Source organism: Lissotriton helveticus, chromosome 4_1 (genome assembly GCF_964261635.1).
Source record: "Lissotriton helveticus chromosome 4_1, aLisHel1.1, whole genome shotgun sequence".
Classification (NCBI taxonomy): domain Eukaryota; kingdom Metazoa; phylum Chordata; class Amphibia; order Caudata; family Salamandridae; genus Lissotriton; species Lissotriton helveticus.
Window position 1 is genome coordinate 89,577,467 of NC_136063.1, and position 18,085 is coordinate 89,595,551.

General features: G+C 42.8%; 1 protein-coding gene across 1 annotated transcript in view; it reads left to right on the top strand.

The window, feature by feature from the left end:
• The window catches only part of LOC144828383 (E3 ubiquitin-protein ligase TRIM39-like), a 298,837-nt gene extending 285,794 nt beyond the window's left edge, over nt 1-13,043 (top strand). Inside the window, exon 6 of the mRNA XM_078686497.1 lies at nt 12,076-13,043. Within this exon, the coding sequence (XP_078542623.1) occupies nt 12,076-12,596 (521 nt within the window). The 3' untranslated portion in view covers nt 12,597-13,043. The remainder of the gene's footprint in view (nt 1-12,075) is intronic.
• Nucleotides 13,044-18,085: the final 5,042 nt, after the last annotated feature.

Below are 18,085 nucleotides of genomic sequence, written 5' to 3' on the forward strand. Positions count from 1 at the left end.
AACTGGTCAAGGTTAGTTTAATGTCCCTACATTTGGGGGGGCGGGTTGTTTAGGAGAGTAGGGTCTGCTTCCTATGGTCACCCCCACTTTTTGCTGCGATTCTCTGGTTTTTCGACTTTAGTGTGGCTGTGGGCCTGCTAATCAGACCGACATCACAGCTGTTCTCTCTCTAAATTGATACCATGTACTTTAGGTACATACCTGATTGGATATTGGGTCACCTTTGTGAGCCCCAGTATAGTGTACCATAGGTACCCAGGGCATAGGTGCATCCAATGCCTATCAGGGGCTGCAGCAGGTATTATGCCACCCCTGGCTGGCCATCTAAACTGACACCGCAGGCTTATCACTCAGCTTAGGTAAGGTGGTGTAATCACCCCTTACTTAGATATAGTATATCTATATCTACCTTATATATAGACACATAATAATCTATGGCAGGCCTTAACAATCCTGGAGGCAGAGTGCTTGGTTTTATGTGAGAGGGTGCCCTAGCATGAGCTGAGCCCCTCTGCAGCTTTCAGAACCATGTCCTTATAGCTGTTCTATGATATAGCCGTACCATATAATCTTAAATGCATGATAATCCTCGCGGTTAATGCTAACTTTGGTTGGCCGGGGCGGAAAATGTTTAATATGGTGGCGGTGTCTATTAGACACTGCCAGCCATGTTACAATGGGCTTTGGTAGATGTCTCGCCGCCACGGAAAGGCATGCGGTCTTCACTCTGGGGGCCCGCAGGGGGCCCCCAGAGTGAAGTAGAGAGGACGGGGGTGCACACGGGGGGTACCTGTGGTACTCCCTGCATTTGCATAATCAAAGCGGCAGGCACCGCGCGGTGCCTGCTGCTTTGATTATGCAAATGCTGAAATGCTTTTTTAGCATTGTGGCGGGCAGTGCAGAGAGCACCGCCTACCATAATGCTAAAAATACAGGATGTGCCTGCCACTGTGGCGGGCACATCCTAATACTCCCCACGGGACCCCCGCCCTTATGGCAGGCGGTCCCGATTACCACGAGGATAGCAGGCGGGCAAAGTCCGCCCGTTATCCTAATGACCCCCTTAGTCTTTTTTTGTCATTTGGGAAGATTAAAGCTCGCGGTTGGAAGCTACTTCGCGTCAGAGAAGGTAAGAGTTTTATTCTTTATTTGAACTATTTTAAGTATGTTTCGATGGTAGTAGTTTCTTATTTAGGGTGTGTGGACTTGTGTATTAAGAGTTAGGATGTTTGTAGTTGGTCATTTACGTTTTAATTTTTCTCTGTGTTTTCTCGATTTACTGCCTAGTTGGAGTTATTGTGTTTGTGTGTATTTAGTTACTTTTTGTTTTCAATATGTATGTAGTGTTGATTAATAATGTATAGTTTTACGTTTTCTGTCGGTGGGAATGTTTATTTTTTTTATTCTCGGTTTTTGAATACAGCCTTTTCGTTTCCGGGAACGTTTTTTTATTTAAAGGAAGTGTATTTTAGTCTGTTTCAACTAATATTTATTTTACACTTCCTTTATTATTCAGGTTTCCTGGAGCGTTTTTTATTCTTTTTTAACCTTTTCGGGTTTTTGATGGATTCTGGATTATCGATTTTTTGGGATGTTCGATGGATTTGGCACAGTTGTATTTTTGCATTTTGTTGGGGTTTTTTTTCATGTGGATTTATTATTACCTGGATTATTTTGGACCAGTTGGATTTGCTATTTACGTTGCTGTGAAAGGTAGGTGATTTTATAATAATTTTATTGTGGGTTGGGAAATGTCCTATTTTTATACAGTTGTTGTTTAGTTACATATTTATTTTGCCTACATATTGTAAGATATTTAAATGTATTAGACAAAATAAATGTGTAATTTTTGTAAAGGAAATGTGTGTGTTTATATTTTAGGGACATTTAGGCTTATTTTTAGTTTATATGGTTTGTATTGTTAGATTAGTGTTTTGGCAATAATTTTTAAGTATTCTAGTCCTTTTGTTGTAGGATAAGGTTGTACTTGTTGTTGTAAATATTGGTACATTTGGGCAGTTTGTTGTGATAGTTTAGGTTTTAATTGTAAGACAGATTGCTCCATTCTTAATTCTTGAAAACTTTGTTCTTTTTGTACTGCCATTAGGAGTTTGTGTAGTGTAGGAGTTATTCGGCCAGTTGAAGACAGGAAGACATTATGCCAACCCTCCCCTGCGTTGTTTGTTTTGGCTTCTTGCTTTAGGGGTTGGTCGATATACATTCCAACAAAGTATTTGGAACTTTGTTTGGCGTCTGTGGCCTGACCTGCGTAGTCTCCCCACCCAGGTGTCCTTGAAATAATCGAGAAGGGAAGCTAGTTTTTGTTCATTTTTTGTTTAGAATGGACTTTCTACTAAAAGGTTATAGTGCTCAGCCATGTTGGTGATTGGCACGTATGCTAGGGCTATTAGGTGTTTTATTTGGTATGCCAAAGTGATGTTGGTGGCATATTCAACAATAAGGGGCCTATAAGGATAACGGGCGGACTTTGTCCGCCCATCATCCAAGCGGGGATTGGGACTGCCCGCCATAAGGGTGGGGTCCCGAGGGGGGTATTAGGATGTGCCCGCCACTGTGGCGGGCACATTCTGCATTTTTAGTATTGTGACGGGTGGTGCTCTCAGCACTGCCCCCCACAATGTTAAAAATGCATTCATGCATTTGCATAGACAAAGCGGCAGGCACCGCGCCGTGCCTGCAGCTTTGTCTATGCAAATACAGGGGGGTACCACAGGTACCCCCCGTGTGCACCCCTGACCTCTCCTTCACTCTGGGGGCCCAGAGTGGGCCTGCAGAGTGAAGACCGAATGCCTTTCCGTGGCATCATCGCCTCTGCGGAAAGGCATCTAAAGCAGCCCATCATAATATGACTGGCAGCGTCTAACAGACACCGCCACCATATTAAGCCGCGGTCCTGCAGTCATCCTAATATGGGGGGGGGTATTTAGGTGCGGATGGCGGGCGGATTGCCCCTGCTAATGGGCCCCTAAGTATTGATTTTTGTAAATGTCTCCATAGACATTGGTTGAAGTGGAAATAACATCCTTGTATGGATGTGTGAGGGTATATTTAAAGGATGGAATTTATCATGGCTTGTTCAAAGTCTATTATTATTTTTAGGGGAAAGAAGTCTGTTGTTTCTTCTTTTATTTTGTTTATATTTCTGTGTATGTTGAAGTTTGTTTGTTTGGTAACAAACAATAGATAAATGGTATGCAAGTGTTATGGTATTGTCCATGTTTGGTATATCATTGATAGAATGGTTTAGGGCATATGGTAAATGTGCCATCCATCATCCATTTTTGACTCTCTTTTAATTGTTTAATGTTGTTTACTGTAGCAAACATTATTATCCTTTTATCTTTATTGTTGTTATCGTAGAAGATGAAAGGTTCAACATTATGAGTTATGGTAAGGTCAGGTGGAATTATTACCTCTTCAAAAGTTTTAGGTGTTGGTATTATTGATCTTGTGGATTTTTTTGTTCTAGCTATAGTTCTTTTTATAGATGCTATTGTTGGCAATTGACCTATTGCTTCTCTAGGTACTGTAGGTAGTATTTCTTTAAGTATTACACTTGTTGGTGGTAGTTCTAAGGTGCTGCTTAATTCTTTAATATATTCTATAGTAGATCTAACCTCTATTTCTGAGATATTAGGTGGATGGTTGTGTTCAGTTGTGCACTTGTTTCTCTGGTTGTTGCACGCCTATAACATTTGTTTGAGTAATACTTAGGGACTGGCGGAGGCAATCCGCCCGACATCCATGTCCTGATTCCCCCCGCCAGATTAGGAGGGCAGAGGGGACAGCAGCGGACGGAAAGACCGTCCACCGCTTTACCGCCGCAGTCGCCTTGCGACCGCGGTGGTAATAGATCAATATGGTGGCGGTATCCAATGGACACCGCCAGCCATATTACAATGGCTATATGCAGAAGCCTTTCCGCGGCGGCAATGCCGCCACGGAAAGGCAGGCGGCAATTGCTGCGGGGTTACCCTGCGGGGCCCCCATGTGATGAAAGAGGTGGAGGGGGACATGGGGGGTACCATACCCCCCCACATTTGCATATGCAAGGCGGCAGGACCCGTGCGGTGCCTGCCGCTTTGCATATGCAAATGTGCAAAAGCATTTTTAGCATTGTGGCGGCGGTGCAGAGTGCACCGCCCGCCACAATACTTAAACTACAGGTTGTGCCCGCTACAGAGGCGGGCACATCCTAATTCCCCCCACGGGACCCCCGCCCTTATGGCGGGAGGTCCCGTTCTCCGATAGGGTGATGGGCGGACGATGTCCGCCTGTCATCCTAATGGGGCCCAAAGTTCATTTCCAGTTTACTTTAAGGTCTTTTTGTTTTTCCTGAGTATAAATATACCCCATATACATAACAAAAGTTTCCCTTTCTGAGATGTAATAAATTTTGCATTTTCAGTCATTGTGGATTTCTTAAATCTGGAAATCATGTATTAAATATTGTGAGAAAATGTATTTATATTATAGGAATAATTTACAATATATGTACTGATGTTATGTACTTACCAATTATAATTTAGTTGACTTGCAATGTAGAATTCTCTATTTTGGTTGATGCTTTTCTGTATTTTAGTAGTCTGTGGAAATAAAGTATATTTTAGTGAATGTTTACATGTGTATTTTGGTTTAACATTTTGTAGGATATTCTATTCTATTATTAATAAGTTATATTTATTTTATAGAAATTTTATAAACTTCTTAAAAAATATGATAGTTATTTAGTCAAGTTTAATTTTAACATTCTTATATTTTTTAGAGAAATAATAGTACATGCATTTACTTACCAAGTGTTCTTTATTTGGTATATAATGTTGATGGTTTCTTGATATATTGCGTCTTTTCTTTTTTAAGTGGTCTGTGGAAAGAAATAAAAGTATATTTTATATTATGATTTGTATTTATATGTGAAGTTGGATATTTTTAAACAATCTTTTTAGATTTTCTTTCTTTTAAACATTTTCTGACAATGTTGGAAGTAAACTAGGAGTTTCTTTGATGGTTATAACATTTCAGCATTTTATTTTGCTTTTCCTTAGTGTAAAAAAAGTTAATTTAGTATACTTACTTTTTCAGTTTGTTATTTTAGTTGGTAGAAAATGTTCTTATTTTTCTTAAAGTTGAATCTGTTGTGGAAATATAAAAAGATAGAAATATAATTTAGTTTTTAAGTTTTGAGTATGAAATGGAAGTTACATGTGCTTTTACATTTTATTTAGAAAGATATGATTACTTACTTTTTGTTATCTGTAGTGTGTCGGTTATCAGATTAGTCTTAAAGGTTGTCCAGAATTTTGCAGAGTTTCTTCTTGCTGAATTTTTTCTGCTGTGTTAGAGTATTGAGTTTAATTCTTTATATAGTGTGTCTTTAATTAATCTTTGTTTGTCATTGGTCAGATACATTTGAATGTGTTTCTATTGGTTAGTTTGAATTTTTTTGAGTAACCTAATTATGTTAGTTGTATGTGAAATTGTTATGTCGAGATTTTCTGTCTTTTCCTTATTTTATGAAGTGATTTTAGAAGTTGTATTGCATTTAAAAATGTATTTTATTAATTTAAAAATGTGTATATTTTAAAAGTGTTTGTGTAAAATGTTTTCCTTTATTTAATATTTTTAAATAATATTTTTAGGGAAAGATATTTTTTAAGTGTGTTTGGTATGTTTATTATTAGTTATATGAGTGTATTTTTAATAGTTTAAAGTTCTAGTGTGTTTAATAATTATTTATTTTTATTTTAGAGATGACGATATTTTGGTTGTGTCGATAATATTTATGTCTATATTTTTGTTTTCAATATTTTTGTTATGTGCTATATTTATTTTTAACTGTTGATATTTTTAAATTCGATATGTGTGTGTATGATTTTTATGGGGTCGATCTTTTTGTTCAAAGATATTATTTATTCGATGTTTAAGTTGTTTCATAGTTATATATAGAGTGTCGATTTACTTCTTATCGATATTTAGGACACAATAATTTTGTATATCGATTTTTGTAGTTTCGATAATTTGTCAGTGATTCATACAATCATGTAACTCTTGTGACTGAGACTGAATGGCTGAAAATGGCAATTACATAGCAGGGTTCAGAGTCAAACATTTTTTCAGTGTGATATGAGAGGCCAAAAGTGTCAATTCATATCCTGTCAAGCGGGCACTAGTCAAATGTTGTGTTTTCTTTTGATTTAAAAGAGCAACTGAATGGGGTACTAGCACAAGCTATCTATGTGACAATACTATTCCCTCACTTTGACGAATGGACACAGCTGTCGCGGACACCGCTCGAAATCATCTAGGCAACGCACTGGCGACTCAATCAAGTACAGCTGCGAAATATGCACAAGGGCGCTGCTTATCACTGTGTGTCTGTGTTAAAACTGAGAGAGCGCAACCGCCAATCTCGTGTACATAGAGTGTGAAGGCCTTAGTGTAGTCTGGAGTTCCTCATACAGGTGCAGAACAAAGAGCTTGACGTAACTATTGGAAAGCATGCAGGCATTCAGTAGTCCATGGGAGAGGCATTGGAGTGTCTTTAGTCAAAAGGGCCAACAAGGGTTTAACAATATGAGAAAAGCTAGGGATCCACTGCCTACAGAAAGAAGTAAGGCCAATCAGTGCACAAACATCCTTCTGATTATGTGGTAAATGTGTGTCTAAAATAGCTTGAATGCAGTCTGGTGTGAGTGTACGTCCCTCCTTAGACAGAAGGTGACGTAGGTTGGTAATCTGCTGTCTAGAATATTGCAATTTATTCCGAGGGACTTTGTGCTGATGAGAGGCAAGTCCTTCCTCACACTGCTCAGGGGTATCAGCAGCTAACAAGATTTCATCGACTTATTGAATAAGAGCCAAACCTTTCGGTACATGGAAAGAATCAAGCTGTCTTTTCAATGTCTGGCTATAAATACTAGGACTCTCTGTATACCCATGTGGAGCTCTACAAAATCTGAATAATCGAAGTGAAGCCAAACAAATAACGGCTGTCTGGATGAATAGGTTTTGAGAAAAATGCATTTTTGAAATCAAGCACACTGAATGTAGGAGGAACCATAGTAAGATGTGTTTTGATGTCAGAGTCTACTGGATATTGGGGAATTACAATCTTGTTGACTTCTCGAAAGTCAATGATGAATCTATACATTTTAGAATCAGTGTCTTTTTTCAAAATAGGAACAATAGGGCTATTACAGGTATTGTAAGGGACTTCTCCCACAACCCCCACCTTAATCAAATCCTAGACAATGTGTATCAGTGCTTCCTTGCCTTCCAGTGATATTTTATATTGGGGCTATCGAGGCAACGAAGCACCTTCTGTCAATTGAATATGTACTGGTGGGTTCACCATTTTTCCCACATCAGTATCTGATGTGGCCCGCAAAGTACTAGGTAGCAATGCAAATGCAATATCCTCTTTAATAAGACTTGATCTCCCACCCACGGGATAGTTATCATTTAAAATAACATGGGTCCCCTCGGGAAAACAAAGAATTGTAGCACGAAAATGTTTAAGCATATCGATACCCACAATGTTATCCGGCGTGTTAGGGGAAAGCAGAAATGGACATGTTGCAGTGCATTTATCAAGACCAAATGCAAGTGGCTGTGACATGGGGCAAAGGGAAGGTGTCCCATCGAATCCTATCGATGTTATCAATGTGCCAGACAGGGGAGCACTAGGAACCAATTGTTTAGACAGAGCATTACAGGTAGCTCCTGTATCAACCAGAAATTGATCAGTTGAACCTAAGACGTTTGCATCAACATAGGGACCCCTCTGATCTACAGGGACCTCAACCAGTTCCTTACCCCATCCTAGGCATAATCAGAATCTTTAGGACCATCAGCCGAATAATCAGACATTTGGTATTGGTTCCGTCTATAAAAGGTATTAAAAGAATTTGGATTGTGTTCAACTGCTTCAATCCTGGTACAATTATCCATGTCTCCCCTATTTCCTGTGTTCCTTGGGTGGCTTCTCATACTTCCTCCACCCCACTGATACTGCTGACCTCGCAAATGGAGGCACTCAGAATGCCAATGTCCAATTTCTTTACAATAAGCACACTGATCAGAAGACAAGTTGCTCGAGAAAAAGGGGGTACACCAGGGCGAAACATTGCACGTCCACCTCTACCACCACTTCTAAGTGAGGGACCATAGACATGAGCCACCATAACTTTTGTTTTTAGATCCTTAACCTTTTTATCCTCCCTGCTTTTTGCTTCCAATTCCCTGTAGCTCATAATACTGGGCCATAGTCAAAAGGGAGACGGGAGAAGACGTAGTCCATGAACTCTCGCTGGCCTTTAGGCGACTTTCTATTTCTGGCAACATGTTACTGACAAGTCTGTCAATGAACAGATGATTGCTCGTGTCATCTGTGAATGACTGCTGATTAAAGTCATGGAATGTCTCTTTGAATCACGTAAAGAAATCAGAAACTGACTAATCTGCTACTGCTTACAAGACGCTAACATAGTCCAATCTATTTTCTTAGGGGTATAAGAGTTTTCAACTTAGTTACAATAGATTTAGGAAAATCTAATATCAGCTGTTGTGGTTTCTGCGCAGGCTCTCTAGCAGCATTGATTCCCTCTAATTGCACCCAAGTATCACCATAGGCTACATTATCATCTACCTTCCGAATTGAGCTCCACTGATCTGGGGGTAAAATAAGTCCTAAAAAACATGTCGATATCAGGCAATGTCATAGTGCAGGAGCTAATAGCGCCTTCTACTTCTTTATAAAAAGCGGCCAGATTTTGTCGTGGATCAGGCAAAGCAGCTTTAAGAGCCATAACGTCTGCTCTACTCCAAGGGGTAAAGAACCAATTGTAAATAAAATATCCCTTCGCATTATCTGAAGTTTTATCGTCACTTGTTCCCTCTCCCTTTGGAGGAACATACAAAGGCGCAGCTTCATGTATCGGTTTTACAGTAATCACAGTATCACTAGTGTCTTTATCTGTCCCTGTATCTCCCTCTTGCCAAGCTGGAATCTGAACTGTTTGTTCAACTGTAGCTGTACCAGCTGCCCTTTTCTCCTCTCACAAACGGAATGCGTCAGTTCGCAATTTAACCACTCACCTAATTAGATCGGACACCTGTGAAGAAAGAAAGGCACCATCACTTAACTGTTTATATCCAGAATTTATATCAGAGGGCTCTAGAGCACCTGCATGTTTTCTAAAACTGAGTATTACTCCCAAGTAAACGTCTCTGCAAATTATAACTGCTCAAAATCTGTCCATTGCTGAACCATTGCTATGAGTTCTGGGGTGGAGGCACTCCCACGAGCTGCTTTAAGAGCAGCGGATCGAAGAGTGGCCGTGCATTCAGTAGTTAAAGTAGAGAGAGTCTTCCGCCCAACTTGCTTATCTTCATCTTTTTTTTCTGAAGACAAAAGCTCTTCATCCGAACCTTCATTCTCAGGGGCACTAGGGAATTTATACGGGGTGGAGGTTGATCTAACAAAATAGAATCATCTTGAGGTCTATTAAATATGGGATAAATGGGGCGTCTAATAGGGTACTGGCCAATTACCTCTGAATTATTCTTCCTATCTTCTTTATCTTTTAATTCCTTCATTTCCTTATTTTTCAATTCCAATGCTTTTTGATTTATCGTTTTGTGCTTTTCTTTTTCTGCTATAGCTTCTTCTCTCCTCACTCTCTCATGCACTCCTTTCTCCCACTTTCGTACACGATCAAACATATATTGTCAACTCTTTCGCTTAAACAAACACTGCTCAACATACAGAATCTTTTTTAAATCAAATAACCTATTTACTGGCCATCGTAGATCAGGATCCTTTTTCGTATATTTGTTCCACAGTGTACTGTACATTATGAAAGAAATATCATATTTAATATACATGTATCGATTAGGTGTCCCCTCTAAGGGAGCCGGCTAAATAGTTTCTAAGTCCATTTTGCTACCACCAAGACAGCAAAACAACCTACGAAGTGTGCTAAGAGCAGGCATGCTAGCAAAGTGTAGTAAAATATTACTTATCCCAAAGTAGAGAGAAATCTCCACATTACCAGCCTATATTTATTGCAATAAACAAACAAACCAAACCAAAATCTCGGCCAAGCAAATCCAATATCAAGAGAGTTGCTACAATGGCCTTACCAAACAAAAGTCTCCAACCTCCAACTGCCAATCTCTTGGTTGAGCAAATGGTCACTGCAAAACCTGCGCCAAAGGAGATCTAAGTTGGGACCGGCCACCGAGGGACAACTCCGGAAAACTGGAAAAGCACTTCAATCTGCACAGATAAAGGGTCTCCTCATGCAGGACGTCTCCTCAGTAAGATTCCATTTCTCCATCAAGACCACTCCTTCGGATGGCAGTGACTCCGATGAGCCTCAAGAGTCGGGCACCAACTGTGGACATGTACCTTTTTAGGGGCACACCAGTGCAGGGGTCACCCTTATCTGTCCAAGGGTCCTTAGACCAACAAAATAGAGATTAGCACGGAAGCTAGAATATCATTAACAAGTTTATTAATCACTCATGAGTGGGACTACATCAATGCAACACGCTCAGGCGCTGTGGGAGGCAGTACATGGAATACAGAAACCATGGGCCTTTTATACACATTGTTGCAGAGTAAGCATGTAGTTTCAAAATAGAAGGTACAAGCATACACAGGAATAGCTATCGACTAACATGGATGTAAGATGGATATCACTTAGTCAGCAAAGTGGGAGGGGAGACAAAACTGCTTACGTCAGTAAGACATGTTGGACAGTGGCATTCTCAAACAGGTGCAGTCTAGCAGCTAGAGGCCTTTCCAAGCTCATACATTGCTCCAGCTCAGTACAGAAGGAGTTAACTACAGATGATGACTCAAGCAGAATAGAAAGGCAAGCAACAGTGAAGATGGGAGAATCACAAGGATAAAAAAATGTATGCCACAACCAAGATGGTTTTGTAGTGTGGGCTGGGCCTTGTTATTCACACTGTTCAGTTAGCATAGGCTTATTAGAAGTTTAAACGCCATCTTTCCTTTTTGCTGCTTTTGCACACAACACTGCATATATATTGTTGTGAGTTAGGGTGTGTGAAATGCTTCACATGAGACTGGTTTGTTTTCAGCATCTCTAGACTTACATTGTGACTCTAGTCTGCACACTGAGTGCTAAAGCCTCCAAGGTTATCATAACAAGGTAGCTGTTGTCCGGGCTTATCGGCTCACATTCTAGCCATAACATATATGCAGCTGCAAGCCTATATGATTCTGGCGCCTTTAATATCACACTGTAGGCATGATTTCAGGCACTTGGAAGATTTCTGTTTTCAGAGAGAAAGAGCTTTTGCAGATCCTGATGTGATTCATCCCTGCTGATCTTAGAGGTATGGGGTCCCCCAAACAAGCCTAAGAGGCCTTCTTTAGTTTATAAAACATTGTTCCTAGCTAGGGAGGGTGATTTACTAGGCGCTATAGTACCTATTTTCACCATCATTATAATATGATTTCTCCTTTTGTGTTTTATGGAATTGTAACAATGCTGATCATATTATTTCTAATCATATGTCTGCTTATGTTAGCAAAGATACTGCATCTTAGAGCATGTTGTTAAAAGAAAAATTTTAACCCTTCCCGTGTTTTATTTTTACTCCTGTTGTGGACTGGTATGAGAGTATAATGAAAGAGTGTTCTTGCTTCCCACCATTCCTGAGTATAACCTAAGTCGCATGTTTTGGGTTGTCTAATCATTGGTTGCTTTGCTATAGGACGAAGAGCTAATGTGACACTGATGCTAGCTGGTTAGGGTTTCTAGGCACGAAGGTGAGCTTTTTGGTACACCACAATTCACTGAGGTCCGGGGTCTCTGTGCACAGTTCTGTGTAGGAGCAGAAACCCTGCGACAGTTTCAGCTCATACTAAATGCAATTATTTTCAATTTCCACAGTACAGTGCATTGAGCTTCTTCCTCGTAGGTGCTGTGTAGTGCAGTTTAAACTACTTTGTGGTTCTTTGTGATTGGTCCGCTGAACTGTAGCTTAAATCTCTCATTCTGGATCTATTCTCTGCAGTGACGGTGACTCTGGATCCAGACACAGCACATCCTGAGCTCCTCCTGTCTGAGGGGGGGAGACGAGTAACATGGACAGACACACGACAGCCCCTGCCGGACACCCCCAAGAGATTGACCTCCTATGAACCCTGTGTGCTGGGGAGTGAGGGGTTCACCTCAGGCAGACACTACTGGGAGGTGCAACTGCTTCAGGAAGAAGGATGGACTGTGGGGGTCGCAGCAGAGTCTGTGGAGAGGAAGGGACAGATCACATGGTCACCTAAGGGAGGAGTCTGGGCTGTTGAGAGGGAGGAGGGCGATGGTCAGTACTGGGCTCTCACCTCCCCTGAGACCCCTCTGTCCCCTTGCGCGAAGCCCCTGAAGCTGGGCATGTATCTGGACTACGAGGAGGGGAGCCTGTTCCTGCACAATGCGGACTCCATGGAGCTTCTCTACACTTTCCCTGAGACCGCCTTCAAAGAGAGACTCTTCCCGCTCTTCTGTCTCTTCTGCCCAGGACTAGGGCTGAGGATGGTGTAGTTGCAGTTCCCTCCACCACCCAGCCCCATGGGCAGAGCTTCCAAGTACCACACATTAGAAGTTATAGCAATGCATTTCAGTTAATATAGATTGTTTTTGACACACGTCTGCAAACATCAATCAAAGTGTCTGCAAATACCCACAGACAGACTCTGAACTGCGTCCGGGGTTATTGCATACCAATTTAGTGCAAATTACTGCATTCAAATGTAGCTTTCATGCATATATTTTGCTTTCAGCTGGCTTAAGTACCACCAGCACTTGTGTTTTTAAATCTCTAGGCAGTGTGATCCAAACACAGACAACAGGTGACTGTGGTTACCATGGAAACCTCCTCACTGTCCAGTTTGTTAAGTTTTATATAAATTGTTTCCGGTGCACGTCCGAAACAACAATCAAAGTGTCTGCAGAGACCCACAGACATAATCTTCACGGCATACTGCTCTTGAGAGCGAGCTTCTATGCTCGGCCCTGTCATCAAATCCTGAGACAGACTGGCTTTTAGGGTAATCTCTCAGGGCCAGAAGGGCCGGTTTGCCAAAGTTGGTGTTGGCCAGTTTTTGGCTCTTTGTTGACCTGTTTTACAGAATGTTTCGGGTGCTTTTTATACTGTTGATGTCCCTTTTATGACAACTTTGCCTGCTGAAAGCTTAAAGGTGTGTAGTCTCCCTCACTTTACAAAACACCCATTCAGCTTATTCAGCTTATACACATATAACGGTTCTCACTGGCATTTTGTCCCATGGGTCTACTTTACTAGTCCAGACTGAGACTGTCAGATCACTCGCACAGAAGCAGCCAGGCGGTGCAGCTTGGATGTTTAGCCTCAGCACAGCGACCCCAGGTAGATCTTTCAGAGCTTAAACCAGGTAATCAATGTGGGTCCTGTTTACTTACTCTTGAATCTATATATATAAAAACAAAAGTATGTCTGTTTGTCCTTTATGCATTACTATACCATTCATCCGATCGCCATGAAACTTTGGGAAGTTGTTGAGTACACTCCCGCGAAGGTTTCTGGCAAAAAAAAATATCGGCTCCCCAGGGCCCTCATAATCTTTACAATACTGAACGTTTACAGTTTACGGTGTGACTCGCTTTTGCAATGACCATCAACAAAGCACAAGGACAATCGCTGCAAGCATTTGGACTACATTTGGAGAATCAGTGCTTTATTATTATTATTATTATTATTATTATTATTTATTTTTATAAAGCGCGATAGTCACCCGGAGGTATCCCAGCGCTGAGGAACCCTGAATTCACCAAATCAGCGGAGCAAGAAGCTGAGATAGAAGAAAGGGAGGGTGGAGGAACAGAGTCAGGGGGGGTGCACAGGTTTAGGGAAAGAGATGGGTTTTTAACAGCTTCCTGAAGCGCAGGTATTGAGGTTCAAGTCGTAGATTACGAGGAAGTGAATTCCAAAGGCGGGAGGCTTGTACCGAGAAACGTCTTCCTCCTGTTCGGGTTTTCCTGAATCTAGGGGTGTTGATAAGGTTTTCTGCATTGGAACGGAGGGATCTAGAGTTTCTGTAGGGGGTGACAAAATTATTGAGGACCGGAGGCCCTTGGTTATGCAGCGTTTTGTGGACGAGACATAGGGCCTTAAATTTGACTCTCTCCCTTATGGGGAGCCAATGGAGGAGTTTGAGGGCGGGTTTAGCAGATGATCTGGCCGGGGTGTTAGTGATAATCCGGGCGGCTGTGTTCTGAATTGTCTGCAGTTTGGTAAGGGTCGCTTCGGGAGCGCCCAGGTAAGGATGCTTCTCACATGGACAACTGTATGTGGCCAGCTCACGCATCGGAAAACCTTCTGATTTATTCGTGTACGCACCAGACCGAAAAACAAAAAATACTGTGTATCCACAAGCGCTCGAATAAATAAACAGGATTAAAACGACACTTTAAAATATTTTCCATATTAAAATGAATAAGTTTCAATAAAAATGACACAATGTAAATTGAATGTTATCATAACAAGTTTCCTTAAATTTCCTTTCTTCTGAGATCGCAGCAACGCGCAACGGGTAAGCTAGCTCCATATAAATATGAATGTTTACCAGAGTTGTCTCTGGAGTTTATTTCAATTCAACATGTGACTTTCGTATATGTTATGTGTTGATAACTATCGCTTATGTAGCGCATAATCACCTGCAGGTCTCTTAGTGCTTATGGAGAAAGCTCAGATAGCGACTGGAATAGAGAAAGCTCAGATAGCCACAAGGTGTACGGAGTCTCCTCTAAGTGTCAGGATAATGAGTTCACTTTATCTGTGGTGTGCATTATGGAGCACAACTGAGAGATCTAGCGTGAGGTCTAAGGCAGTGAGATCCTCCCAGAGTGCCTGTTTGTTCTTCATGAAGGCGTTCAGACCACATGTACATCCAATCATTGGCCTTTCTTTCGGTAATCCATTCCCATGATGCAGTCCCTGTTTACGTTTCACATTTTACATGATCTTGCATTCCGTAAGAAGAATATATATTTTTCCAGATAATGTGTTTTTGTAGTTTTTTATGCGGGGAGGGGGTGGAACATCTGACTATTGTATAGTGCATGCTGTGGACAGAGTTGCCTGTAGATATCTGGGCAAGTAAAGATTATGGATGGATGTGCATGTTGGTGCACAATTGATTGCTCTGCGTGTAGAGGCAGAAGGCAGTCACCGTTTAGTAAAGTGACTCTCATTTAGCTGTTTTGACTACATGTTCATCCAATCCGTACCCTTCTACGAAACACACAGACCAAGTGTCACACACATGACAGCATAGCTGCCAGAGTTTCAGATTGCTTATGCGTGATGTTTTTATAATGTTTGCATAATTACTAGTGACTTTCAATGACTATGAGTGACACTTTCTTGCAAGCAAAATCAAGCAATGAAGGCAAAGATAACATATACATATCAGAAATTACACCCATTTGTGCAACAAGAAACTGTAAGAAGATCCTAAAAGTGCTGCAAATCACCGGAAATGGAAGGGCACTGTGGGACCCGCATAGCTGCCAAGTTTTCACATCACTTATGTGTGACATTTTATTGGTTTCGGTGAACGCATGAGTGACATCTCATTGCTAAATATGCAATACTTTAAGTGACACTTTAACGTGAGTAAAACCAAGCAATGGAGCTTGCAACACCACCACTGACTACTACTTGCACTATTGATTTAACCACACTAGCATGTACCCCTGAGCTGATTTCAACCTTTGAGCCATCAGTTAAGCTCTAATTTTCCCTCTGTTGAATTAGCTCATCTGTGCCAAGATTCAGGTGCTGCCCATTGACTGCCAGGCTGAGCTAGGGCGTCTTGGTGCGGAGAGGTCAGGAGTGCCACCGGGTGGTGCTGATGATAGGCTGAGATGGAGACAGCTTGTGCACGACTTTGCTGAAAACCATTAAATGTGCAACTCTCTCTCCCTCTCACATTTCTTCATCCACCATCACGCTGTAACTGCACGTTGGTGGTTCTTAAGCACAACAGGGCCGGACTGGTAAGTCCGGGCACCGGGCAATCCCCTCGTAGGATGGAGGGGGTGGGGGCCGGTTTTGTGACAGGGGGTCGGTTCGGTTGCTGGGTCAGCGATTTAGCCGTGTCAGCTTTCCAAGCACATACCCTAAATGGTGTATTATTCTGCTATGGAGGCAAGTGCTTCAAGGCCCTATTCAGGTGTTATAAGTGCTATTTAAATGTGGCAGGTCAGTATAACAAAATATTGATTGTGAATGTTATTTTTTAGCCATGTTTCTGATCACGCACCCGCCCTCCCGTTACTGACATACTGAACTCAGTCTCTCAGTTCCTATACAACACAGAAAGAGACTGATTGCATTTCTGAATCTCTAAAAGGAGGGACTCAGGGGGAGCTGGGTGCGAGCGGGTCTCCCCCTGGGTAGTTTCACACAATGGAGCGGTGTCGACAGGGGCAATTTATGGCGGCAGGAGGCACGCAAGGAGAAGGTTATAAATAGAAGGCTGGCAGGGTGGGAAAGTCATTGTACCCAAGGGAGGCTGGAGGAGGGGACTTCAATTTTGTTGCATCCGGCTGCCCCTTTTACTGCGTCACTCACCTTATTGTTTGGGGTGTCGAGATGTCTGCAAATGAGGAAGCGTGGGAGGCCGGGTGATTTGCGCGGCTGGCAGAGATGTCCTGCTGAAGCCCGGAGTACCGGGCGAGGGATGGGTGGGGCTTGCGTGCTCACAACGAAAGTCAGCCTGTGGACTCTTAAAGAAGAGGAGTGCTCGGCTGCCATGCCCGTGGTGCCGGCAAAAGGTGAGAATGTGGGGCTGGAGGAGCTTGTTGCCTCCCCCCCCCCTCCCCCCCCCGAGGCGGCCCCTGAGATTGAGCAGGTATGTGAGGCAGCTCGTCTCTCTGTAGGCGGGCGGCGCGCTAAAGTGGGTGGGAGGAGGGGGCAGGCCAGGCCAGTAGGCTGAGGGGAGGCGCCCTGGGCCGGACTGCGTGCCGGGACATGAGTAGCACGAGGGGAAGGCGGGCAAAGAATCCCGAGGCAGCAGCTGTTTCACCCTGTCAGCTGCAGGAACAGGTCAATTCTCCTGTAGCTGCGCAAGCGGGTTTGGTGTTGCCTGCTAGTGCTCAGCTGCTAAAAGTGCATGGGCAGAATTATGCATTACTACACCATTCATCCGATCGCCATGAAACTTTGGGAAGTTGTTGAGTACACTCCCGCGAAGGTTTCTGGCAAAAAATAACGTTACAATGTTGATATCCCCCAGCTTTGCCCATGGAGGCCCCTCCAGTGGGGGCAGACAGGAATAGTGCCACAAGGGAGTGTCATCTTGGCCCTAAGTGCTTTCTGGCAGGCCAGGCTTCTAACAGTGGTGAAGTATTTATGCAGGCAAGTGTGCAGGGCGGTGCGGAGGCATTGCAGCTGCCCATTTGGACACAACATTTTCATGAAGCAGGGTCCCTGGTTTCACACGAGGCTGGCATAGGTCAAGAGGCTCGGCAGTTTGCCAGCCCAGCAATAGTAGATGGTCATCAGGTTTTGCGCTTGGGAGGGCCATTCCAGAAGGTTGTGCAGGAGCCCAAGGGGGGGTCAGTGGGTCTGGGTGGGTAATGGTGGTACGTCCAGAGAGGTTCATGGTTGGCTGCCTGGTTGGCTGCCTGACTCATAAATCTCTAGCCGGCACCGGTCCCTCCTTTATTTCTTCCCTCCTGCACCCTTATACCCCCTCCAGGAACCTCCGTTCCTCTCATCTTGCGCTCCTTCAAACTCCCCGCTTCAAGCGCAAAAAACACGGAGGTCTCAGATTCTCCTTTCTGGCACCCTCATTCTGGAACTCACTACCACTGGAACTGAGACTCTCCTCCTCTCACCTTCATTTCAGATCTCTCCTAAAAACCCACCTCTTCCATGGCACTTATTCATAATTTCCTCTCCCCCCGCTCCCTGCCTCTTGTTGAATAAAGTGAATAGCGCCAAGAAACCGTCCGGTGAATGGCGCGCTTTATAAGTAATTTTTACA